Below are 25263 nucleotides of genomic sequence, written 5' to 3'. Positions count from 1 at the left end.
GCCTCCTTTAAAGCTCGGGGTGCCCCCAGCACCCCCCCACGGCCCCACCCCACCGCGAGGCCCCGCCCCCTCATGCATATGCAGGTGCGCGGGTGACGAATGGGCGAGCGAGCTGTCAGTCTCGTCCCGAACTTGTTGGCTGCGGTGCCGGGAGCGCGGGCGCGCAGAGCCGAGGCCAGGACCTGCCGCCGCCGTCGCCGCCGCCGCCGCCGCCGCCGGGTGGGAGCCGGGCCGGCCGCCGGAGAGCGGCTGCAGTAAGCCAGAGCCGCCGCCTCCCCTGCACGCCCGCCGCGCAGCCCGCGCGCACTGCTCGACCCGCCTGCGCCGCCTGTGCGGCTGCCGCCTGCCCGTGCGCCGCCGGGCTCGGAGGGCGGGCGGGCGCTGGAGGCCGGCGCGGCGGCTATAGCGGGCGCGGGCGGCGGCGGCGGCGGCGGGGCCGCGGGCGGGGTCGAGGCGGCGATGCGGGCACGCGGCTGGGGACGCCTGCCTCGGCGGCTGCTGCTGCTGCTGGTTCTATGCGTGCAGGTGAGCGGGGCGCGCGGCGGCGACGGGCGCGGACGGGGCGCACCGGGCCGGGCCGCTCCTCCGGGCCAGGCGGCGCACAAGCGGCCGCGGTCCGGAGCCTTAGGAACGGTGCGAGGGTGGGGGCGGGGTGGAGTCGGCGACCCCGGCCCGCGCCTCCCTGCACTCTGAGCTGCCTTATTTTTAGGCGACGCGGCCCATGGGCTATTTCGAGCTGCAGCTGAGCGCGCTGCGGAACGTGAACGGGGAGCTGCTGAGCGGCGCCTGCTGTGACGGCGACGGCCGGACGACGCGCGCGGGGGGCTGCGGCCGCGACGAGTGCGACACGTACGTGCGCGTGTGCCTTAAGGAGTACCAGGCCAAGGTGACGCCCACGGGGCCCTGCAGCTACGGCTACGGCGCCACGCCCGTGCTGGGTGGCAACTCCTTCTACCTGCCGCCGGCGGGCGCTGCGGGAGACCGAGCGCGCGCGCGGTCTCGGACCGGCGGCCACCAGGACCCGGGCCTCGTCGTCATTCCCTTTCAGTTCGCCTGGCCGGTACGTGCGCCCTCCCCCCCGCACTCAGCTTCCCTACGCGCCTCGGCGCCCGCCGCGGTCCCTTCAGCACCTGCGGCCGCGCGGGTGCGGGCTGCGCGCGCCCAGACGGGGCGGGGCCGGCGGGCGCCGCGCCGCGGGCGGGCCTGGGGCGCGTGCTCTGGCGACCAGGTTCGCGCCTGGCCACGTGGGCGCGCGGGGTTCCCGGGGGCCCGATAGGCTTGGGGTCGCGACGGGGTGGGGTAGCCAAGGTCCGCGTGCACGGCGGCCCTCGGAGTGTGCCTACGTCGTCCTGCGCGTGTCAATGCGTGGGGAGGTGCGAGGCGCCTGCGGCCCGGCAGGCTGTGCAGGCATGTGCGCTGCGCGTGCTGGGGCTGGTCCGGGGCAGGCCCTGGCGGAGCGGTCCGGGCCCGCGGCCAGCCTGCTCCTGCCCTGCAGTTTCCTGGATGCCCGGGGGCACGGACAGGCGCCTGGGACCTGCACAGGGATGGCCTGATTGTGTGTGTTGGCAGAAGCTGCTATAGATGGAAAGACCCCCCCCCCCCCGAAAGGGAAGAGACAGTAACAAGGCTCCCAGTCGTAACCCTCTGTGGCACCGCTGTTTGCGGATGTTTTATTTTGCTTGTTTCTGGAATTGGGAAGCATCCTGTCTGTTTAGGGGTGGTCAGGTCAGGCAGGAACCCAAGCCTGGGCATGCTAGGAAGAAAGGTGGTGGGGATCCAGCTTTGGGAGAGACAGGTCCGGTGCCTGTGGTGGAAAGGCCTGGGAGTGGGGAGCCTTGTGCTGCTTGCTTTTATTCACTTCCTGGACCCGGCTGGTACCCATATCTGATTGTCTGCAGGTGTGAAATTAGGTAGGCGAAGATGTGAATGTGAATACGGTTAAAAGCAGCTGGTAAGGGTGGCTCTGGAGGCCTGGGACTAGGGAGTAGAGTGGGGTATCAGGTAAATGACCCAAGAGCTTCCCTGACTGAGGATTTGCGTGGGGTTGGTCCACCTACGAAGAGCCATGGGAGTGGGTCTACCTGGTGCCTTGGTCCGGAAAGAGACTTCCGTTGGGGGCCAGGCATGGATGGGCAGGTTTGCCCTGCTCTGCTCTTGCTCTGAGCTCTGGACAACTCTCTCTCTTGAGGCCACCCAGCCTGTGCCTCCATCGGTATCTCTCCCCTAGGCTCCTGCCCCATATGTAGGTTCCCCTTGCTTAGCCAGGTATCCTGGACCCTGGGGGCTTGTGATAGGAAGTTTACCCTTGAGCTGGAAAAAGGCAGGGGCAGGCATGGGAGGGGCCCTAGGCAGTTACTATTGGCCCTGCCCCCCTCGCCCCCACAGCAGCACAGCAGGCAGGTCTGAGCAGGGCCGACAGCCTGTCATCTGCACTTGGGCCCAAGCCAGCGTGGCTCCAAATCGCTACCTGAGGATGTGTTTTCTGCTCGAGTTGGCAGCAGTGGGTGTGGGGGCAGGGAGGGCCTGGAGGAATGTGGCGGGCCAACGCGTGTCCCTCGTGGCTCTTTGCCCCGCTGGCCAGCCGGTTGGTGTGGAACGGGATGGGACAGGCCCTTGCCTTCCTTCGTGTCTTGGTACTTGGTCTTGGGGACATTTTAACTTTCTGTTCCCATCTGCCTTCCTCAGGTGCCTCAGGAGCAGGCAGGTTTCTAGCCTGGATACCAGTTTGGAGGTTGAAGGGTATCTTGTGTTTGGGGGAGCAGTCCTGGTTCCCCTTCTCCCGTCTTGCCGCATGACCTGGCTGCCAGGCACGGAGCTGGTGCCGTGATGCCAATACCTTGGTATTTCCGCTCTTTGGCAACAGCCCTGCGGCCATACTGCTTGATTTGCCACAAGTTCGTCTCTGTCCCATAGGCCAGGGTACATTTGGAATCCAGGTGCCCACTGGAGCATTTGGTACCCAGGGACAGCAAGAACCAGCTGGGACTTGGGTTCCTTGGGGTTGGTGGAGGGCCCTGTGGAAAGACTGGGCAGTGTGGAAGGCAAGCAGGCACAGCCTTCTCACAGTTATGCCCGCACCGAGGTAGCTGTGGCTTCGCGTGTGTCTCAGAGCCTCTTTGAGTGGATTCTTCGATGTGGAAAGCCGCAGCAACCCCCATCAGTTGTGCATGTTGCAGATGGCCTCAGGAGATGTATGTTTTCCCTGGAGTGGCTCTGGTGCCTGCCTATACCTAGCAGCGGGGAGGCCACGTTCAGCACGCGTGCTTGAGCTCTGTGGGTTGAGCAGGTAGTTGATGGAGAGTTCTGAGAAGAGCGGAAGCTTTCCTTTGGGGTCTGGTGGCTGGCATACGCGTGAGGTCCCCATTGGCTAAACGAGGAGCAAGGTGGTTGCTGGCCCATCTAGTGGGCTGTGCTAGGGATAGGCTGCCAAAGGAGAAGAGGTCTCACCTGCAGGCCTGCCTGGACCGGCTTGCCTTTTGAGCCCAGGGTGCAGCCCTGCTCCAGTCTGCTTCCTTGGGGACAGGCCGATGATTATGCACTGTCAGAGCCGGAAGACTGGTGGCACAGTAGAGTGTGGGCTCCGTGGTGCTTCTGGGGTCGTGAGTGGGAGGGAGGTGGGTCTGAGGCGGCCCTGGTTTCTGAGGCAGGAAGAGCCAAACCTGGCAGCCCTTCCCTGAGACAGAGGCAGTGCCTTTTACACTGGGACTCCTGAAGCTAGCTGAGGATGCCCAGTCTGCCCTCTCCTGAAGTCCCCAATGTAGCTTTGTGCTGCGTAAGCCCTTCCTCTCCCCCTACTGGCTGTCTAGCACGCGGCCATGTGTGTGCTTGAGGAAGGAGGCAGGGCAAGGTGGTCAGTAGGACAGAGGGCCGAAGGTAGCTGTAGGTAGTGGCAGCCGCGGGTGCTGGAACAGATCTAAGAGCACAGACAAAGGGCCCGGCCCTACCTGACCAAGGTGGGCTATTCTAGAATGTGTGCCTTTCGTGTACACCGAAGGACCACCCTGCCCTCTGTGCCTTTTGGGACTGGGAAGGACAACGGCCTCTTCAGTATAGCCTACACTAAGGCACGTGTCTCTCACACCATCCCCATAAGACCAAGAGTCCTCCTTGGTTGCACCTAGGGGCAGGTGCTCCCTTGTTCTGTACCTGACGGTCCATCTCCCTTACACGTTGGGCGTCTTGATCAAGGCCACGTAGCATGAGGCCTGGTAAGACTTTCCATAGCCAGCAACGTGGGGGGGGCTCCATGAAGCAGAAAGTGCTAACCTGGCCAGTGGAGGATTCAGACATAGAAGTGGACTGGGCCTAAGTCCCTGGCCCACAGGAGTGAATGGAAGAAGCAGCTGTAGTGTAACGGGCGAGGGGTGATTGCTGTACGTGTGGGTTGGAGTGGGAAATGAGCTGGGCCACCAGGAGATCCTGGGGAGCCAGGCCAGAGTTCAGGCTAGAGGACATTGGCAGCAAGGAAGTAAGGGACCGTAATCACCCCCAAACCCAGAAGGAATCATTATTAGCAGACCGAGGCCTGAACTAGTAGTCCCTGTCCATACACCCCATCCTGAGCTGGGTGTCCCATATCCATCCTGATCCCAGGCTAGCTGCTTCCCTCACAGCAGGAGCCTGGGAACCAGCAGCGGGTGAACCAGGGCACCGAGGCTAGGCCTCGGCTGGTCTCGGATGTGGGGTGCACCTGTCCAAGCTCGGGCATGGGTTGGCCTACTGTCTCTTCCCATACTCCAGAGACCCGGAGCCTAAGAGGGTGGGTTATCCCTTGGGTGACAAAGGTAACAGAGGCCTAGGCCTCTTCAAAGCTCTGGTTTCAGGAAATGTGTCTGTGCTTACGGCTCTGTACATTGGCAGCAAGCGTTGAGCTCTCTCAGGAGCCAAGACAGACGGCCAGAGCAGAACAAGCCTTGTACCTGAGGCCGGGCCACTGAGTACCCTGGCCACAGGGCCAAGTGGCACACCTGGCCCTCAGTCTGCCTTTCCTGTGTTTGTCTGTTGTCCCTTTAGCCCTGTGCAAGCGCTGGGCGAGGGGATTACAGTTAGACTTGGCGTTTGAGCAGTGATGGACTTGGCTGGGGGTGTGTCCTTTGGGAAGAGGCTCTACTGTATAGAACTCCAGAAGCTGTCAGGCAGGTGACCCAGGAGGGCTGCCCTAGGAGGAGGGACCAGGATTTTCTGTCTGCTTTCTGGTGAGCCCGGGCAGGTGGTAGCTCTCTGTCTCTCCCACAGTCCTCCAGTCTTCCCAGCCCACCCACCCACTCAAGAGCCCCCAAGATCCTACAGGCTTCCAGCCCAGTCCAGTCGCCTTTATCCTTCTGTCAGTTGGTAGGATGTGGGTTCCCAGGCAGGGATGCACACAGCCATTTGTAGTAAGGGATGTGGGACTGGAAGCTGGGGGAAGGGAGGAGCTGGGGGGCCACTGCGGCAGGTGGGGTGAAGCCACAGGTGCCGCCTGCCTGCTGGCTCAGGTTCTCTCTGGATGACTTCCTGCCATCCAGGTGTAGGGAGCCCAGCTGGCGGGCGACAGGCCCTCTCGGGCGGCGGGCGGGCCACGTCCCCTCGGGAGCAGGTAACCGGAGCCGTGGGCTCAGGCTGAGGTGCTGGTAACCCTACCTGTGTGGCTGGCGTGGGTTTCCTGGGAGTGTTCCCTGGATCATCCGAAGCGCAGGTGTGTGCAGGGAATCGTACGCCTGCCCTGTGGCTGTTGCCTCTGAACCTAGCTGGTGGGCTTGCCCCATAGCAGCAGCAGCAGCAGCAGCAGCAGCAATGGCAGTGATCTCAGGCCCAGTCTGGCCTTGTCCTCTGACCACAGCACATCAGCTCCTTGCTCCTATGCAACAGCTGAGGGAGTGTGAAACCAGATGGCCTCAAATCTTACTGGCCACTTGTTCTGATGGGATCCAGTGAGGGTCTCTGGAACCCTGTGCTATGGCCTTCTCTGTTCCACATTCTTCGCTCTCTTGGCCCTGCCTCCTCCCCTTCTTCCTCCTCCCCTTCTTCCTCCTCCCCTTCTTCCTCCTCCCCTTCTTCCTCCTCCTCTTCTTCCTCCTCCTTCTCCCCTTCTTTCTCTTCTCATCTTCTTCCTCTTCTTTCTCTTCTCCTCCTCTTCTTCATCCTCTTCTTCCTCCTCTTCTTTTTCTCCTTCTTCTTTCTCTTCTTCCTCTTCCTCCTCTTTTTCCTCTTCTTTCTCTTTCTCCTCTTCATCCTCTTCTTTCTCTTCTCTTCTTCTTCCTCATCCTCTTCATCCTCTTCTTCCTCTTCCTCTTCCCCCTCTTTTTCCTCTTCTTCCTCTTTCTCCTCTTCCTCTCTCTTCCTCCTCTTCTTCTGTCTTCCTCTTTTTCCTCCTCTTCCACCTCTCTCTTCCTCCTCTTATCGCTCCTCTTCCTCCCTTGGGCTATGGCCTATTTCTCCTGGGGCTCTATGACCTGGGCCTGTCCCTCACTTTCTCTGCCTCCATCTGTTGGTCCAGGGGCTGTAGGCAATCTGAACTCTGCTCTGCACTCTAATGAGTAGGCGGGTAAAGGACTGAAGGGGCAGGGAAGGCCTGGGAAGAGACTGAGGACCCCGTTTATCTCCAGGGAGCTAGCCTTGGCCAAACAGAGGCCCTGAGGATGGCTTTCCAGGTGGTTAGGGCGGCATGTAGAGAGCCCTGGAGAGCCTGCACCCAGTCAGAAGAGGAGAGCCCAGTAGGGATTCCTTAAGGCTTCTGTGCATAGGGCTAGGAGGCTTGCTGAGAAACCAGGGAAAGGAGCAGGTTAGGGTGGGAGTGGGAAACGGGGAACAGGGAAGAGGATTTAAGGAGGACTCAGATGGTATTAAGGAACCTGGTAGTGGCTTCTTGGAAGCAGGGGTCTAGTGGCTCTCTGCTTTTGGCCTTGTTCACATGGCACAGGCCCTATGTCTGATGACAGACGCTTAGAGGAGGTACCAGAGTAGGAGGTGAGAGTGTTCGTGCTGAGGTGCCAACAGATAGGGGAAGGACAGAGTCTTCTAACACAGAGGCCCTGTGAGGCTGGCTATGACAGACTGAGTGGGGAATAAGTTCTAGAAAGCCAGCCTAGAGCTTAGCCCAGGTTAGATGGGGCTCCAGTGAGTCTTGGGGAGGGGAGGGTTCTGAGGGCTGAGGAATGGCCAGTGACTCTCAACCATTTAGGAAAGCACGAGGTTTCCTCAGCATAGGCAAGCTGCAGAGGAAGGGGTGCCTAAGGTCAGGGTGGGCTCAGACTACCTTCTCACAAGGGCAGTCTTCTGTTGCCAAGGTAACGGATCACAGCAGTACTCATCACCATAGCCTGGGGCAGGAGGGACAGATGGCGAGGGCCAGCCATGATTACGGACTGAGGCTGTGCCCAGCACGAGGCCTCTTGAGCCTCAGTATCCCCCACCTGTACAGCAAGAGCCCTTCCTAACCCTTGCCCTGGGGTGACAGTTATGAGACTGACTGTGTAGTCTCTGCGGTTGTTTCTCTTGGGTAGCCCCTCCACGAGACTGGTAGAGTGACTGCCGTGTAGCCAGGGGACCGCCCTCTCAAGTGGGCTTAAAGCGTATAGCACCATGTGATTTTTCAACCTCAGCTCAGACCTCAGGGAGGTGCAGGGATATATTCCCAACGGAAGTGCTCTGCCCACAAATGCCTGAGCCCCTTCCTCCCTTCACCCTTTGCTGACTTCAGGAGCTTGCACTGGGTGGAGCTGAACTGGGCCTTAGGGACCCCAAGAGCAAGGAGCCAAAGCTTCCAGAGAGGTGCAGCCAGGGATAATCTGCGGGGTCTGTAGAGGAGATAGGCCAGTGGATGGGGATGGGAGGGTACCGCAGAACCTCAGGACAGTTCTCTGCTAGGCCTGAGCAGCCCAGAGTCACAATGGCCAGGGTCCTGCTCCCTGCCCCCATCCTGAATAGCAGCAGGTGGAAGGGAGCCTCAGGCACCTGACCAGCTCCCCTCTGCATCTGCAGCGTTCTTTCACCCTCATCGTGGAGGCCTGGGATTGGGACAATGACACCACGCCAGATGGTGAGTATGCCCTGTACTGGGGGAAGCGGCTGGGTGGGGGGAGACTGCCAGCAAGCGTTTCTGGTCCCCTGGGCCAGAGTGCTTGTGACCAGCTTCATGGCCCTCTGTCTGCTGGGGAGCAAAGACTCATAAGGCTAGAAGGTCTTATTCCTGCGAAAGGAGCTCTCCACACCTGTGGCTTTGCTCCTTCTCTCCTGGTGTCTTCAGGGCACTCTTTTGAGGCCCATGTTGGTGACCCCGGGGAATGGGACACCCTCAAGCCGCTCTCTGGCTTTGTGATGTTTTCTCTGTCTTGGAACATTAGAGCATGAAGCTTGAGGGTCACCGCTTCAAAGCTGCCTGTTCTGTGTGTGGTCTGTGTATGTGGCCGGGGGAATCATCTCAGCCTTTTAGTGGAGAGGTGGACGTTTTCTGTGGACAAATGGGGAAGCTCCTCGAGCAGAGTAGAGTACAAAGGCCCAGAGACAGGATCAAAGCGAATATTGGAGGATCTGGGTAGAGTTCTTGTGATTGGGGGATGAAGCAGTCAGTGAGGCTGGGCTCAGGTCAAGCAGGCTCCTGGAGTAGGGAGCCTCTTCCTGGGGATGTATTTGTCCTGGCTGCCCGTGCGGACAAGAGTTTGCAAGGCCAAAACAAAGGCCAACAAAGAGGGTGCTGAGTGCATCAGGACGAAGAGGCTGAAGTAGGCAGCTTGAGGGGCTAAGGTAGAGGCATGGAGTGGCTGCTGGTGTAGACCCAAGGTTATGATCACATGTAACCCTTGAGACCTTCCAGAGCAATGCACAATGATCGGGATGAAACCCAGGCCCAGTGATGTCGCCAAGGATAGGCGAACAGGGAGAGCAGGAAGCTCAGGGTAGGGGTCAGCCAAGGTCCAAGGAAGGCAGTCAGGGGTCTTAACAAAAAAGTGCAAAGCCCACTGGCAGAGGTCTAGCCCAAGGCACTGAGTGCCCAGCTAGGGCTGTAGGAGGAAAACGTGGAGCAGGAGGACTGTAGGAGCAGCCGCCATAGAAAACCTCAGACAGCAGCGGCTGGTGCTGGGCAGCCTGCTTCCGTGCAGCGGGAGGCCCAGCTGTGGAAAGTCCAACCTAGGGTCCCAGAATTTTGTCTTAGGGTGGATCAGTAGGGTGCTTCTGGGAGCCAGCAGCAGAACAGGAAGGAGGAGAGAAATGGTGACCCAGGGCTGCTGTGGTGCCCGTGAGTGTGGAAGGAAGCTTAGGGCGGACAGCCCTCCTGACCCTATCTCTGTGAGAGTGGGACGGGAGTGCTAGCTTACAGGGTCCTGGTTAGAGCTTCTGCCCAGCCTTCTCGTGGGGGCCTGGACTGTGTCCCTCTGCCCCTGGCTCCTGCAGGGGTGGCAGCCTTCCTGTGCCCGGCCACCCTGTTGTCCCTGAGGCTGCCTGGTAGGGTCTGTGTGGCATTCCTGGGGGACTGCCGGGTAGCCGCTGCTGCTGGCTAACTCGGCTGCTCCCAAAGAGGAGCTGCTGATTGAGCGGGTGTCCCATGCTGGCATGATCAACCCTGAGGACCGCTGGAAGAGCCTGCACTTCAGCGGCCACGTGGCACACCTGGAGCTGCAGATCCGAGTGCGCTGTGATGAGAACTACTACAGTGCCACCTGCAACAAGTTCTGCCGGCCCCGGAACGACTTCTTCGGCCACTACACCTGTGACCAGTACGGCAACAAGGCCTGCATGGATGGCTGGATGGGCAAGGAGTGCAAAGAAGGTGAGGGGTCTGTGTCCCGGGGTGGGATGGGAACGGGCACATGGCAGGGCTAGCATGGCTGGCTGCAGCTGTGCCTCTCTCTGCCCCTCTGTTCCAGCCGTGTGTAAACAAGGATGTAATTTGCTCCACGGGGGATGCACTGTGCCTGGGGAGTGCAGGTGAGCACCACGCCTGCCCTTCTCTCCTTCACCCGAGCTGCTGCTGAGCCTGCAGCAGCTGGGGCACCCTGTGGCCTTTCCCAGGCCATGGAGTATGTGCCTCTTCATGCCAGCTGCCCACCACACAGGCAGTCAGAGGCTATAGAGCTGGAATGGAGCCCTGCCCTTTCCATGGGGAAGGGGGCAGTGCTGTCCTGAGCATGTGGTGTGTCCAGTGGCATTTTCTCCATAGGACAAGGGAGGGTGGCCCCAGGTTGTCACATCACTAAGAGGCAGAGGTTAAGGGGGTGTATGTATGTGGCGTGTAAGTGGTGTGTGTGTGTGTGCATGCATTTGTACACGTGTGTGTGCGCATGCATGCATGTTCTCGTACAAGTGTGTGCACATGTGTTTGTGCATGTGTGTGCATGCACGTGTGCACACATGTTTTGCATTTGTACACAAGTGTTTGTGCATATACAAGTGTTCATGAGTGTGTGTGTGTGTGTTTGTGTGTGTGTGTGGGTGGTGAGTGTATGTGGTGTGCATGCGTGCATGTTTGCATGAATGCTACATAAATGTGAGGAGTCCGCTGCCCAGGCGAGCACAGTAGCAAGTCAAGGTGGCGTGCTAGTGGCAGAGACTGGCATGATTCTGCAGAGAGAGGCCCAGGGGGAAGAGGGGCCCTATCAAGAGAGGCTGAGGAGATCCACACAGTGTGGCAGTGAGGAGCAAGGTATATGGGAGGCTGCAAAAGGAGAGTGATGTGTCAGTGGGGTGGCGGGGCGGGCTGGACCCGCAGACATTCTCAGGAGCAGGGATTTGATGATGAGTTTGATATAGGAGTGAGAGGGTGCGGTCAAGCAGGACCTTGCAAGCCTGTTAGCTTGAGCCACTAAACTGTGGAGCGGTGGTGGCTGAGGTAGGGATGGCTACGGGAGAGGCAGGCCAGTGCGTGCAAGACAGGGTGGTTTGGATGGACCTGGCCTTAAGGCAACACAGAATGTGGCGGAGGTCAGGTGGAGAAGGGGGGCTGGGAATGGTTTTGCCTGTAGCACTTGGAGGTCCGCAGACAGACTGGTAAGGACCTAGAGGGGGTCCTGCAGCCTAGAGCAGAGTGGAAGCCATTGGGGCTCGGGAAGTATTATGGAGGTGGTGAGGTCAAGTTAGTGGGGTAGAGGAGAGAGAGAAGCAAAGGTTCTACACTCTGAGGTGTGTGCGTTGGGGAGGCCGCCCTGCGGGGTTGGAGGGTGTAGGGAAAGGGTTGAAGATGGGCTTCTCAGGCTGGTGGAGCCACAGCTGTAGGCTGTGAGGCCCTTCTGCCATCTTGGTTCTCACTGTCCCCGGGTGCCCCCTAAGCCATGGGTACACCCCTTGGATCTCTTCTGATGAGGACAACAAGGCACGTGTACTTTTTGGTCTAAAGGAGATAGCCAGGGAGTGGGGAATCAAGGTGGGCTGGGGGCTATGGTGGCATTGGCCCGGATGGTGATGCGCTCAGCTGCTGGGCTGGCCGCTGGGCAGAACGAAACGGATGTGCAGGGGAGAAGTCCCCAATGCCGCGTGCACACGGTGTGGTTTCAGGCAAGGCTTAGGAGGACTCAAGGCAGCGAGTATGAGGGGCACCTGGCTCGGGATGGGCCAGCTTCTTATACCAGGAGCCACATCCAAGGAGGGAAACGAGGGCGGGATAGGCAGCGGAAACTGTCCATGTGGATAGCTCTCTGCCCCGGGGGTAGTCTTTTACAGCCTGGCTCTGAGCAGTGTGCTGGAGCTGGGCATGGGGAGAAACACAGGAGCCTACCCTTAACCCCACACCAGAGCCCAAGGTGTATCATCTTGAGTCTGTATCAGCATCCCCGTGTGGTCGGTCCTGGAGGGAGATGAAAGATGATGAGTCAACTTCCCCACCATGCAGGAAGGCTGCGTGTGGGTAGCACACAGGCAGGAGCACGGGGAAGGGAGAAGGGGTAGGGGGGCGGTGGGCCAGAGGGTGAGGCCAAGTGGCCTCCTGCTGTCAAGAGCTCAGGTTTCATCAGAGGTCGCCCCTCCCTGACCGGATGCTTTTGCGGAGATGGCTTCGCTTTCCTGCCACCCTCCCCAGGCCCTGGAACGGCTGGCAGGAAAGCCACAAGGTGGGGTCTGGTGTGGGATGGCCCCACCCAGGGTGGAGAACCCGCCCTTGGGACTCAACGGGGTCTGGGCTCAAAGCCTTGGTGTTCCCTGGTGGACGATCCAGGGCTAGTCACAGCCCGCTCTGCCCTCAACCTCCCCATATCACCTGGAGAGAAGACTCCCAAGGAGAGCTGGGAGACCAACCGTGGGACCTGCCTTGGACATTCTGGGCTGGATCCTGGGGTCAGCCTCAGTTTCCCTATGTGAGCCTGGGTGAGCCGGGCTGATGACTGCTTGTGTGCGTGGCTCCAGGGTAGCTCAGGAAGGGCTGTGGTTTTTCCTTCTATAAAAATAACTCCTGTGTCGGGTGTCAGCGTGGAAGTGACGCGGCCTGCACGTCATTCCTGCCCCGCAGGACCTTAGCCTTTAAGGAAGGGGCCCCCAGAGTCTTGTCCAGGGCCCAGAGGGCAGCCTTACTGGAGCCCTGTACTCTTCACCTGCTGGCTCTGTGTTGGCCACTTACCTATATCTTGAGGGACTCCCCGGAGGGGACAGTAATCCACAGTGTGGTCAGAGCCAGGTCTTAAGATTATGGCTTCTGACAAGATCTTCGTTTGAGTCTACATTTTGGGCTCAGCCGCACTCAGCGTGGCCCTCCCTGGGTCGGACATTACTAGGAGTCAGAGGAACCTCTGTCTGCCCTTGAATAGCAGTGAGGGTATGGGCGGCACCCAAGGTCATAGAGCCCTTGGATCTCTCCTGATGCCTCTTCATCCTTCTCATTCTTCTTAGATCCCGGTTGCTGCTGTGGCCCCAGCAGCACCTGGTGAGCAGGACCTGGCACTATACCCCTGGGCCTCCCCCGGCTGGGCCTTCCTTCCAGGCGCCTGCTGGTGGGGCCTGGCTCAGAGCTGAGTCCTAGAATAGCTCAGGGGGGAGTGACGGGACAGCTGGGCAGACCATCTCGGCCAGTGGCCGGGAATGCCCGTGACTGAGGCCGGCCAGCGGCCCGTAACCCCTGCTTGGTTCAGAGCTGCTCTCTAGGGCCAAGACCCAATAGGGGCGGCCTGCACTCGTGTGCCCATCCCTTCCTCATCTGCCCAGCTGATAGCCTTGTTGCTCCATCCTCCAGGTGTAGCTACGGCTGGCAGGGCAAGTTCTGTGATGAATGTGTCCCCTACCCTGGCTGCGTGCATGGCAGCTGTGTGGAGCCCTGGCACTGTGACTGTGAGACCAACTGGGGTGGCCTGCTCTGTGACAAAGGTAGATGGTGGGCAGTGGGCAGGGCCAGGCCTTGAGCCCCGAAGCCAGGCCCATCCCTGAGAGCCCTGCCTTTGTGCCCAGACCTGAACTACTGTGGCAGCCACCACCCCTGTGTCAATGGAGGCACCTGTATCAACGCCGAGCCTGACCAATACCTCTGCGCCTGCCCAGATGGCTACTTGGGCAAGAACTGCGAACGGGGTACGTTGGAATGCTGTTTCTCGTGGAGCCCGGCTGAGCCTGTTTTTCATTGGGGTACAGTGGGCTGTACCCCAGTGAACTCTGGGTCTCGTGGGCTTGGGGAGGAGTGCTTGAGTCCTGTGGGGTATCACTGTATCCGTGCTCTGGTTCTGCAGCTGAGCATGCCTGCGCCTCCAACCCGTGTGCCAACGGGGGCTCTTGCCACGAAGTGCTGTCTGGCTTTGAATGCCACTGTCCGTCGGGATGGAGTGGACCCACCTGTGCGCTTGGTGAGTGTCTGGGGGCTTCACAAGGTAGGAGTGGGCAGCACTTGGGGGTGTGGTTGAATGCACGGCAGACAGACACCGTGGCCAAACAACAGTTGGCTCTTTACATGGGACTGTCCCTCCCTGCACACTGAGACCCCCGTGTACTGCGTCCCTTTACCCTCACTGACCACACCCCACGCCATTGACTTCGCCCTCCCGTTTGCTGGCCGCAACTGTCTCTCTCTCCCCACCCCTGCAGACATCGATGAGTGTGCCTCTAATCCGTGTGCGGCGGGTGGCACCTGCGTGGATCAGGTGGACGGCTTCGAGTGCATCTGCCCGGAGCAGTGGGTGGGGGCTACCTGCCAGCTGGGTAAGGGCTCCCCGGGGGCCGTCTGTGCATGGGCTGTGTGCTGTGCATGCGTCTGCTACTGCTGGCACTGCTGGGGCTGCGGGTGCCAGGTGCAGGTCACAGTGGGTGAGTGGGGCCGGAGCCCCACAGCTCCCCTTGTCTCATTCACAGACGCCAATGAGTGTGAAGGGAAACCGTGCCTTAATGCTTTTTCTTGCAAAAACCTGATTGGCGGCTATTACTGTGATTGCCTCCCGGGCTGGAAGGGCGCCAACTGCCACATCAGTCAGTATGGGTGGGCAGCGGCGCAGGTGGGTGGGGCTGGGGAACACAGAGGGCCCCCCCGTGACCCTGCGCACGTGCCCTTCTGTCTCTAGAAATCCATGACTGCCATGGGCAGTGTCAGCATGGGGGCACCTGCAAGGTGAGGAGGCTGCCCCGTGCCCTGCCAAATCTGGGAGGGTGGAGGGTGGCTGGAAGGGATCAGGGAGGGTTGTATGAGGCCCGCTCACCCACCCACCTGTCCACACGCCTAGGACCTGGTAAATGGGTACCAGTGCGTATGCCCACGGGGCTTCGGAGGTCGTCACTGCGAACTAGAGTACTACAAGTGTGCCAGCAGCCCCTGCCGTCGGGGTGGCATCTGTGAGGACCTGGTGGATGGCTTCCGCTGCCACTGCCCACGGGGCCTCTCTGGTCCGCTCTGTGAGGTAGTAACCTGGAGGGGCTTTGGTGGGAGCCGCCTCACGGTGTGCTGGGAGTGTTGCCCACTCTGTACTCCGAAGCCTGTCTGGGAGGGTGCTCACAGTATCACCAAAGTCAGGCTCATCCCTTTGTCTGGACAATCTTTTATGCTTCACCCCTCCCCGGGGGAAGCCTGCAAGAAGACCCTCTCCCCAAAGGCAGAATCACGTATTTGATGGCGTGGGGCCATCACGGGTCAAGGGTGGGCCTGGGAAGAAACAGGTGACTTTCCTCACGGCTGCTACCCCTGACCCCTGTTGGGTGACCACCCATGCCCTGAGCTATACATGGTTTTACTCTGGACTCACAGGCTTCTTAGCGGCCCATGGCACAGGCCTGGCTTCAGGTCCACGGGGCATGGTGGTACTGGCTGTAGGAAGGACCTCTCTTGGCTCTGAAGGCGGCCTGGCAACATGGGGGTCAGAAGCTGGCCTTCCTGCCGACAGGAGGAGCCAAGACCGGATGCTGTCTGTGGGAGGCAGAGGAAGCTTTGCTGCTGTGGAGGCGAGGGCGGCAGGAGGGGGCTGGTGGCCCACAGGTGTTTCCGTCCAGCTGATGGTGCTCGGACATTCTCGGGCGGGCGGGAGCTTCAAGCTCAGCTCGGCACTGCTGGGTCTGAGGCCCAGAGGCCTGGTTGTCTATGCTAAACAGTGCCTTTATCTGGAGCGGGACACCCTTTATCTGCAGGTGGACGTGGATCTCTGCGAACCAAACCCCTGCCTCAACGGTGCTCGCTGCTACAACCTTGAGGATGACTACTACTGTGCCTGCCCAGAAGACTTTGGCGGCAAGAACTGCTCTGTGCCCAGGGAGACATGCCCTGGTGGGGCATGTAGAGGTGCGGGATGCAGCCCTTCAGGCCGGGTGGGAACCCAGGTGGAGATGGGTCTGATCCATCCTGTCCATCTCTTCCCCACAGTGATCGATGGCTGCGGGTTCGAGGCAGGGTCCAGGGCGCATGGTGCTGCGCCCTCCGGCGTGTGCGGTCCTCACGGGCACTGTGTCAGCCTGCCTGGGGGAAACTTCTCCTGCATCTGTGACAGCGGCTTCACGGGCACCTACTGCCACGAGAGTGAGTGGTGCGCAGAGCGGGCGGGGTGGGGCAAGCTGGCCAGCCACGGGGACAGCTCACCTGACCTCTCCTGCAGACATCGACGACTGCATGGGTCAGCCCTGCCGCAACGGGGGCACGTGCATTGACGAAGTGGACTCCTTCCGCTGCTTCTGCCCCAGTGGCTGGGAAGGAGAGCTCTGTGACATCAGTGAGTCTGCACCCCTGCCTTACCTGGACTGCCCCCTGGCTAAGGCCTGGCTCTACCCCCTGTGTCCTACTCAGCACTGCCTGCATGGGCCTGAAGTCATGGGGTGGAATCCCAGGCTCCCATGTGCTTGGGCCCAGCTCTCGCTCTTCTCCGTGAAGCCCTCCCCAGCGCCGGTGACCCCCGCTGACCGGCGTCCTCCCCCCAGATCCCAACGACTGCCTCCCCGACCCCTGCCACAGCCGCGGCCGCTGCTATGACCTGGTCAATGACTTCTACTGTGTCTGCGACGATGGCTGGAAGGGCAAGACCTGCCACTCGCGTAAGTGCCCGGGGTTTCTGCAAACGAGCAGAGGGGCCGCTTGCCAGGACCCTGCTGTGGTCAATATGGCCTGCCCGCTGAGCGGCTGTGTGCTTGCAGGCGAGTTCCAGTGTGACGCCTACACCTGCAGCAACGGTGGCACATGCTATGACAGCGGCGACACCTTCCGCTGCGCGTGCCCCCCAGGCTGGAAGGGTAGCACCTGCACGATTGGTGAGCACCCTGCCTGGGCTGGCTGCCTCCCCCCAGCCCTTAGGCTGCCTGCTCCAGCCATGTTGGGGTCGACCCAGGCATCACAAGAAGTCCTTTCTCCCTCCTTGCAGCCAAGAACAGCAGCTGCGTGCCCAATCCCTGTGTGAATGGAGGCACCTGTGTGGGCAGTGGAGACTCTTTCTCCTGCATCTGCCGGGATGGCTGGGAGGGCCGCACCTGCACACACAGTGAGCTGGAGGGGCTTCAGGTGGGGGAGGCCTGTGGGTTCTGCTTAACTTCACTTCTTCCGACTTCCTGGAAGACCAACCCCTCCCCCTGCCCACCTCACACATCCATACTGTTGAGACCTGCCCTGCCGGTCTCTAATTCAGCCCCTGTGCAGGAGCTACATATGTCCTTCTACCTCCCCTGAGCCATCACTCTGCAGCCTGGGGCTCCTGCTAAGACACAGGTCCCATTCCAACTATAGTTCCCACTCCTGGTGGCCTGCCTTGGGGTCCTGAGCCTTCCTGAGCCATCCCACTGGCTGTGCCAGGCTGGTATGGACAGGATAGTATCTACCCATGAACCCCAGACACAAAGATCTGCTGCAGAGGTGTGCCGGGCAAATGTGTACTGAAATAACCGCCCTGTCTTTCCCCTTAAATCCAGACACCAATGACTGCAACCCTCTGCCCTGGTGAGTGGCGGCCCAGGAGGCTGGTGGGGGGCAGGGCCCATCATGGGGGTCCCCTTATGGCCACCCTCTCCCTTGCAGCTACAACGGAGGCATCTGTGTGGATGGCGTCAACTGGTTCCGCTGCGAGTGTGCACCTGGCTTTGCGGGTCCTGACTGCCGTATCAGTAAGCAGCCTAGGTGGATAGAAGGGGTTGGGATTGGGGGATTTGTCTAGGGCCCCCCCACTCCTGACAACCCCAGTGTCAAGAGCTGGGGAACATAAACACCCATGTCCCGATAGATGATGTGGCCACAGCCCTCTCTTGCTTCCCATTTCATTCTCATGTCTGCATCCTGTGGGCGCCTAGTTCCTTCCTGAAGAGCCAGTTGCATCTTGGGAAGAGGGAGATGGGCTACAGGGTGGAATGCTCCCGCTCACTCTGACTGCGGGGATGTCTCTGTGGGTGCGGCCACCTCAGAGAGAGTGGAGCACAGAGGCAGTGGAGGAGGGTGAGGGCCTGAGGGTTAGAAGGCTTCAGGCTAGCAGAGTGGCAGCCTAGGTAGCTGTGGGTTGGTCAGTTGGTTGGTCTGAGGTACAACCTTCCAGCCCCCTGCCTCGCCAACACCCTGGTCCCCGTGTGGGGTGCGCACCCCTGAGAACGCAGCCGCTCTCCTTGCAGACATCGATGAGTGCCAGTCCTCACCCTGTGCCTACGGAGCCACGTGTGTAGATGAGATCAATGGGTACCGCTGCAGCTGCCCACCAGGACGTTCCGGCCCCAGATGCCAGGAAGGTAAGCTGCCTGTGACCGTGGCCAGGGCACGCACCAGACCCACCCTCCCGCGCTTGGATACTCTGCTGAACCTCCTCCTTCTCACCACAGTGGTCATATTCACGAGGCCCTGCTGGTCCCGGGGCGTGTCCTTCCCACATGGGAGTTCCTGGGTAGAAGACTGCAACAGCTGCCGCTGCCTGGATGGCCACCGGGACTGCAGCAAGGTGGGGTCAGCCCCTCCTCCGCCCCCTCTTGCACTCTGACCCTGAGTAATCTGAACTTGTAGGCTCACTCAGCTACCAAGAGGCTGGTGCAGGAGTGGGGGGTGTAGGTTAATAAGGCTGCCCACTCCTGAGGGCCATCTTAGGGGATGAGCTGGGAGGTCTTGGGCCTACCTCTCTTCTTGGTGAACTCCTAGGTTCTGCCTAGCTCTTTCTGTTTTGACAGAAAGTCCTTTCTGGAGTAGAGTTTTGCTGGCCTCCCTAGAGCCGCCCCCTGGGTAGTAGAGCTTGAAACTTACTGACTCATTCATGCCTTGTCTCTCTGGGCTGCCTGTGCCCGTCTGTGCCTCCCGTCCCCACGTGTCTCCTGGGTGTGTCTCTTCCAGGTATGGTGTGGATGGAAGCCTTGTCTGCTGTCCCCTCAGCCCAGTGCTCTGAGTGCCCAGTGCCCACCAGGGCAGCAGTGCCGGGAGAAGGCCGTGGGTCAGTGTCTGCAGCCCCCCTGTGAGAACTGGGGGGAGTGTACAGCAGAGGATCCTCTGCCCCCCAGCACCCCCTGTCTGCCACGGACCACCCATTTGGACAACAACTGTGCTCGCCTCACACTGCGCTTTAACCGTGACCAAGTGCCTCAGGTAGGTGGTCCTGGGGCACCCAGGATTCCCACGCTTATCCCTAGAATGATAATAGTCTGCTCATGGCTCAGCTCACATTAGTCTGGAAGAAGCCCATGGATGTCCAGATAGATGGCCACCAGTGGGCTCACACGAGAAAGCACTGAGCCTAGGCGTTGTTGGACGAGAGAGGTGGGTAGTAGGGGGACGATCCAGTCAAGACTGCTAACGCGTCCAGTGTCCCAGGAGCTTAGACTACAGGGCCTAAACGGTGGGCCATTCTACTTTGGATTGCCATTCAAAGGATAGTCCCTGTTTCTGATAGTGCCCCATCCCCATCCTCTGCCTGTTCCCTAGAACAGAGGAGCTTGGTCCTCACGGTGCCCGTTCTGCCAACCCCTACTTCCTCCGAGCTCCTCCCGTTGCCTACAGACAGACTGGGTCAGGAGCAGGATAGGCTCCCACTGTCCCTCTTCTGCTTCCTGGATGGAGCCCCCTGACCCCATCAGCAGAGAGACGAGTGGTCTCAGATCTTGGCCCCAGGCCCTGCTAACATGTTGCTTACCTGCCCAGGGCACCACCGTGGGCGCCATCTGCTCTGGAATCCGAGCCCTGCCCGCCACGAGGGCGGCGGCACGAGACCGCCTCCTCCTGCTGCTCTGTGACCGCGCATCCTCAGGGGCCAGTGCCGTGGAGGTGGCTGTGGTGAGTGTGGGTGGGGACCGGCCCTGAGAAGACCTCTAGACCCTCAGTGGCTGCATGCGACGCTCTGGCATCTTGCAGGACAGTGGCAGACTTGAGGAGGGGAAGCGTTTACATGGCGGGATGGAGACTGGGGTCGGGGGCTGGGAGGGAACTGAGATAGGAGACAGATCTGGTATCCCTTCGGGCACCTCCACAGCTGAGTGGGGCTGTGTGGGAAGCTGTATGCACGTAGACAGCAGCAGGAGGGACCACCAAGGTCAGCTGCTTACTGGAAAAGAAATAAGGATGTGGGTTTGGCGTTTATCTCCAGGATGGTCTAGGGCCCAGTGATGGTAACCGGGAGCTTGTCCTTTCGAGGCAGTGCTGGCTGCGTGGTATGAAAGGCAGAGATGACAGGATGGGTACCAGGTTGGTGGGAAACAGTTTCAGACGTGACATGAGCCACTCCTTTTGGCCTGGCTTCCGGAGCCGTGGATATCAGGTCTAGAATAGATCCCTGCCTAGCGTGTGGAAGGAGGTAGGAGAGGATGCTCTGGAACTCTGAAATGAGGACCTCCGGAAGTGGTAGCCGTGAAAGCCAGGGTGAGGGCAGACCACCTAGGTCAGGCAGGGTTGGGGTTAACAAAGGGGTGGGTGGGGCAGGAGACCAAGGCATCCCTGTGACAATGTGGTGATGGTGGTGTACAGTGTTCAGAGAGAGGGGAGAAGAGAAAACTGCTTGGGCGCGGGTTGGGCGCCAGCACACATGAAGAGATAGAGTTGCGTGGCTGGTTTTGTTGGTGTAGCTTGTCAGGTGCAGATCTGGGAGCTGAGCGGACTGAGAAAGGCCTGCAGCCCACATACAGGATACAAGTGTTTGAGAGGGGTAGGGCTGGGCCACATCTGTCTGGGTTGGCGCATCTCTACATCAAGATCCAACTTCACCGACCTTCCCATTTCTTGTTCTCCAAGTCCGTTCAGGTCCTTGCCGTGTGTAGTACAGCACGGACTCAGCTCTACCCGTGGCAGCCCTCTGTACAGGCTAGGACCCGATCAGAGTTTGGGCAGTGGCTATGACAGGCTCCTGGGACGTAGGAAGGGGTACCTTTGGGCTGTCCCCCCAGTGTCATCCTCTGCCACAGTCTTTCAGCCCTGGAAGGGACCTGCCCGACAGCAGCCTGATCCAGAGCACAGCCCATGCCATTGTGGCTGCCATCACCCAGAGAGGAAACAGCTCACTGCTGCTGGCTGTCACCGAGGTCAAGGTGGAAACGGTTGTTATGGGTGGCTCTTCCACAGGTAAGCTGGGGTCGTGGGGGCTCGCAGACTCAAGACCGGTGTGAATTGCTCAGAGGGATGAGGTGTCCACTGCCACCGAGCTCCATTGTGGAAACCAGAGAGTCCCTGCTCGGTCTGTGTGGACCAATGGGATGTTTGCCTCCTCTCCTTCTCTCCAGGTCTGTTGGTACCTGTGCTGTGTAGCGTGTTCAGTGTGCTGTGGCTTGCCTGTGTGGTTATCTGCGTGTGGTGGACACGGAAGCGCAGGAAAGAACGTGAGAGGAGCCGGCTACCACGGGACGAGAGCGCCAACAACCAGTGGGCTCCGCTCAATCCCATCCGCAACCCCATTGAGCGGCCAGGCAGCAGTGGTCTGGGAACCGGGGGCCACAAGGACGTACTCTACCAGTGCAAGAACTTCACACCGCCGCCCCGCAGGGCAGGCGAGGCACTGCCTGGGCTGGCCAGCCACGGGGCTGGTGGGGAGGACGAGGAGGATGAGGAGCTGAGCCGCGGAGATGGGGACTCCCCAGAGGCAGAGAAGTTCCTCTCACACAAATTCACCAAAGACCCCAGCTGCTCCCTGGGAAGGCCAGCCTGCTGGGTTCCGGGGCCCAAAGTGGACAACCGCGCCGTCCGAAGCACCAAGGATGTGCGCTGTGCTGGCAGGGAGTAGCCGGCCTCCAGGCTGGTACCCAGAACCCTTGCCAGCACCACGCTGCCTCCCGGACCGTAGGAGGCCAAGGCCGTGTGCATAGTTTCTTTATTTTGTGTAAAAAACAAAACCAAAAACAAAAAACAAATGTTTATTTTTTACGTTTCTTTAACCTTGTATAAATTATTCAATGGCTGTCAGGCGGAAAACAACGGAGTATTCTCGGATCACTGCTATTTTTGTAAGGTTTCCGTGTCCGCACGCACTGTGGCAGGAGAGCAGGGCGGGCGTGTTTGTGTTCTCACCAAATCGTATAATGTTTGTTACCACGGGCTGTCGCTGTTTACAGAATCTTCTTTTTTATTCCTCATTTGGGTTTCTCTCTAGCTCAAGGCCCAAAAGCCCATGAGACCTGTGGGCTGGGCCGTGGCTCTCAGTGAGATCTGTGGCTTTCAGTGTGGCCCGTGGCTCTCAGTGGGACCTGTGGCTGACAGTATGGCCTGAGGCTGTCAGTGGGACTGTGGCTGTTGTCTTAGCTGTAGCTCTCAGTGGGACCTGTGGCTGTCAGTGGCACCTGTGGCAATTGGCCTGGCCTGTGGATGTCCGTGGGACCTGTGGCTGTTAGGGGGACATCTGTGGCTATTGGCTTGTGGCTTGGCTGTCAGTGACACCCATGGCCGTCAGTGGCACTGGCTGCTGGACTGGCCTGTAGCTGTCAGTGGGACCCGTGGTGGCCCGTGTGATGCTGGTTACCATAGCTGTTGGTGGCGCCTGTGGTTGTCAGTGGGGTTGGAGGTCACTGGTGTGGCCTAAGGCCGCAAGCAAACCTGGCCCATGCCTCGGCTAGCCCCTCCAGCCTGCTGTCCTTGCTTCCTCCTGCCCAGAACTCTCCAGAGATCTCCAACTGTGCTTTCAGAAGTGCCCTTCCCAACTGCTCGGTGTCCCTCCCGGGACGGCGGCAGTATTGAAGCTTGTGACAAGTGCCTTCACACAGACCCCCTCCCAGCTGTCAGCGTTTGCCGTGGGCACCAGGCCGCTGCCCACCTGCCGGCCCCGGCCACCCTCCTTGTGAAAGTGCATTTCTGTAAATATGTACACATTAAATGAATCACTCTGTATATTTGATTTAATAACTTAAACGTTTTGGCCTCCCTGTTCTTTGGGTGATGTTCCTTTTCTCTACGTGCAGCCAGGACACGGGCAGAGGTGGGACATGGCCTGGGTGTTGGGCCACGTTGATGTGGGATCCTTGAGGTCGGGTGGTTCTGTTGACCTCAGCACAGTGGGTGACTTGTCGCTCGGGCACTGCTGGAGTCCGGTTGTAGTTGACACCGGTTTAGGGGAACCCTCCTGGGGAATAGGGTATGGGGAGTGTGGTTGCCTGGCCTCCTGCCTCTAAACATCGGTAAGAGAGGGCTTTATGGGATAGGACACCATCAGGAACGATGAACTCACCAAGTCTAAGAGACCCTAGGTTTGAGAGAATGAAGCCCAAGGACGCCACAGGCTTCTGGCCAGTTCCCTATTGTCTTTAAATCTAACGTGGGAACTAAGGAATGAGCAGTGGTGGCCTCGGTTGGGGCTGGGTGTTGGGAGCCGATCCGGGGACCACCTGCCAGCTTGTATACAGTGTTTGCCTCCTGGGACAGAGGCGAGCAGAAGGTAAAGAGCAAAGCCAGCATCCTCAGCTCTGAGGAGCAGAAAGATCGCTTGGCTCTCGAGAGGAAGGGTCTCACCATACTTCTCGCTGGGTAACAAGCTGGTTTGGCTCCTGACAGGGTTTCTGGGATACCTTGTGCCGTTTCTCTACACTGCAGTGTATGTGAGGAGTCTCCACGGTACCTGCCGTCTTCCCACCAGCCTCTTTGGAGCAGTGCTAGACCAGCAATAACACTGCGCAGTCCAGACGCAAGGCTGCCGGGGAGGGTGGTCTTCATCCTGACTCGGTAAGATGTGAAACTTACGTTCCCATGGTTATACTGGCTAAAAGGGGCCCCTAGGCTTCACGTTTCTTAAATGGTAAGCTTGAGGCCCTCAAGGGCATGAAGGAAATGAGTACCAACTTCCCCCCCCCCATTCCTAGAATTCTACCCACTGGCCTCATAGATGACTTTATAAGGTCATCGAACAGTGAAGACTCTCAGACCAACAGGAAGCCTGGCCTGTGACCAGCAGCCTGAAGGACAGACTGCAGAGACACCTGTGTGCACAGTAGGGCTCTCAGTCAACAACCATGGAGCAAGGCTGCTCACTGTGCTCAACGCAGATGCCTCAGAAGAACTGACAGGCCAGAATTGAGCAGAACCCACAGAAAGGAAGAGAATATGGACCCCAATGAAAGCTTCGTGTAAGTTCAGTGGATACCGTGGAACTAGGAGATGATCCTTAGAAGATGACCAGATCCTGAAGAGAGAGGGAGAGAGTCCAGTTGGTACCGCCTTGCTGCAGAAGTGTGGGAACCGAGTCCAGTTACTGACCGAGAGACCCTGCCTCAAACTAAAGGTGGACGGCTTCTGAGAAGGTCTGCAAGGTTGACCTCAGGCTTCTATATGTCTTCACAGTGTGTGTGCACACATACCCATACATCTCTCCCCATGTGAGCACACGTACACAGCCCAGATGTAGCTGGGGGACAGAGGATGAAAATGGTATCAGCGGCCAAGAGTCCTGGGTAGAAGGCCTGTCATGGTAGTCCTAGTACCATGAGAATACAGTCGGTTTTAGGACGAGCAGGTGTGTGTGTGTGTGTGTGTGTGTGTGTGTGCGTGCGCGCGCGCACGCGCTGCTAAATCTTTCCTAAAGGGTGTGTATGCATGTTCTTGGCTGCCCGAATGGTGCCAGGGAAGGCCCCATAGATCAGGGATGGCTCATAGGATGATGTCTACTACATGCCTGCCCAAGGTAAGGTACTACTGGAAGCCAAAGTGGGAGTGGCACGCGTGTGATGTGTGTATCGAGTTCACGAGTAGAGCTGGCATCCCTAGAGGCCCACATGTGCGCAAGTTGCAGGCCCGCACCTCTGCCACATCTACTGTCTAGTGTCTCGGGTCCACTTCAGGGTCCAGGCCTTTCTGACAAACGGCTCCCTGCTCAAGCCAGGCTTAGTCAGTGGCTGAGAATTGGTCTCCACTCAGGTAACCTGCTACCCAGCTGGGATGGGAACAGACTGGCTCGTGCTCATAGCTATGCTAACAGGTCTGGCTTCCCTAGCTCACTCCACAGTTCCCTCTGTCTGGAGTCTCCACTCTCACTGTGGCCACTGACTGTAGTGGAATGTAGGCCATTCACCAGGGTTCCCGTGGGCAAGGGTTCGACCCAGGGCAATCCTGTTCCTACACTAGACCATTGCCTCTGCAGAGCTGGGCAGTCAGCTCCACAGAGGCTCATCCCTCAGGAAGGCCAACCAGAGGAAAGCTCACTTAGATGCTGAGCTGTCTTCCTGCACTGTTACCCTGAGGCTATTACTGGCCTTGGGTTTGCCCTGGCTGAGTGAAGAGAAATCCTTGCCGTCCCTGGAACACCGCAGTCTCCAAGGTGACTGTCTGACTGGAGACACTACTCCTCTTCCTCTATCTACGAATCCTGCTGCCCAGACAAAGAAGAGCAAAATTTGGGAATGAACTGTGGCCCAGCTGCAGACGTACCTGCTCCCTGCCCTAGAGCCGTCTTGTTGCCAGGAACCTACTGTGGTATGTACCACTGGGAAACTGACCACAGGCCCCTCCTCCTGTCCTACTTGTTATCCCTGGGAACCTGAGAGAGATCGCTTGAATTCATG

General features: G+C 59.3%; 1 protein-coding gene across 1 annotated transcript; it reads left to right on the top strand.

Moving 5' to 3' along the window:
- The first annotated feature begins 442 nt into the window (after positions 1-442).
- On the top strand, positions 443-22642 carry Jag2 (jagged canonical Notch ligand 2). The gene is made up of 26 exons (XM_032908547.1): positions 443-525; positions 710-1060; positions 7960-8017; positions 9494-9745; positions 9843-9903; positions 13130-13260; positions 13342-13461; positions 13617-13730; positions 13969-14082; positions 14233-14346; positions 14439-14485; positions 14598-14771; positions 15493-15643; positions 15725-15877; positions 15954-16067; positions 16273-16386; positions 16486-16599; positions 16710-16826; positions 17251-17278; positions 17357-17442; positions 17938-18051; positions 18142-18257; positions 18641-18889; positions 19442-19573; positions 20695-20851; positions 21010-22642. Exons 1-26 carry the CDS (start codon positions 460-462, stop codon positions 21504-21506), a joined length of 3744 nt encoding a protein of 1247 aa, XP_032764438.1. The 5' UTR covers positions 443-459; the 3' UTR covers positions 21507-22642.
- The last annotated feature ends 2621 nt before the right edge of the window (positions 22643-25263 follow it).

Source organism: Rattus rattus, chromosome 7 (genome assembly GCF_011064425.1).
Source record: "Rattus rattus isolate New Zealand chromosome 7, Rrattus_CSIRO_v1, whole genome shotgun sequence".
Classification (NCBI taxonomy): Eukaryota; Metazoa; Chordata; class Mammalia; order Rodentia; family Muridae; genus Rattus; species Rattus rattus.
Note: the sequence above shows the minus strand (reverse complement) of the source record. Positions and strands in the feature narration are given on the sequence as shown.

Bases quoted from the DNA above. Each gene is read 5' to 3' on its own strand.
- Jag2 (XM_032908547.1), top strand. From the start codon at position 460: ATGCGGGCACGCGGCTGGGGACGCCTGCCTCGGCGGCTGCTGCTGCTG. The intron at 13,462-13,616 runs GTACGTTGGAAT...CTGGTTCTGCAG, and splicing joins GGGCAAGAACTGCGAACGGG to CTGAGCATGCCTGCGCCTCC. The intron at 20,852-21,009 runs GTAAGCTGGGGT...CCTTCTCTCCAG, and splicing joins TATGGGTGGCTCTTCCACAG to GTCTGTTGGTACCTGTGCTG.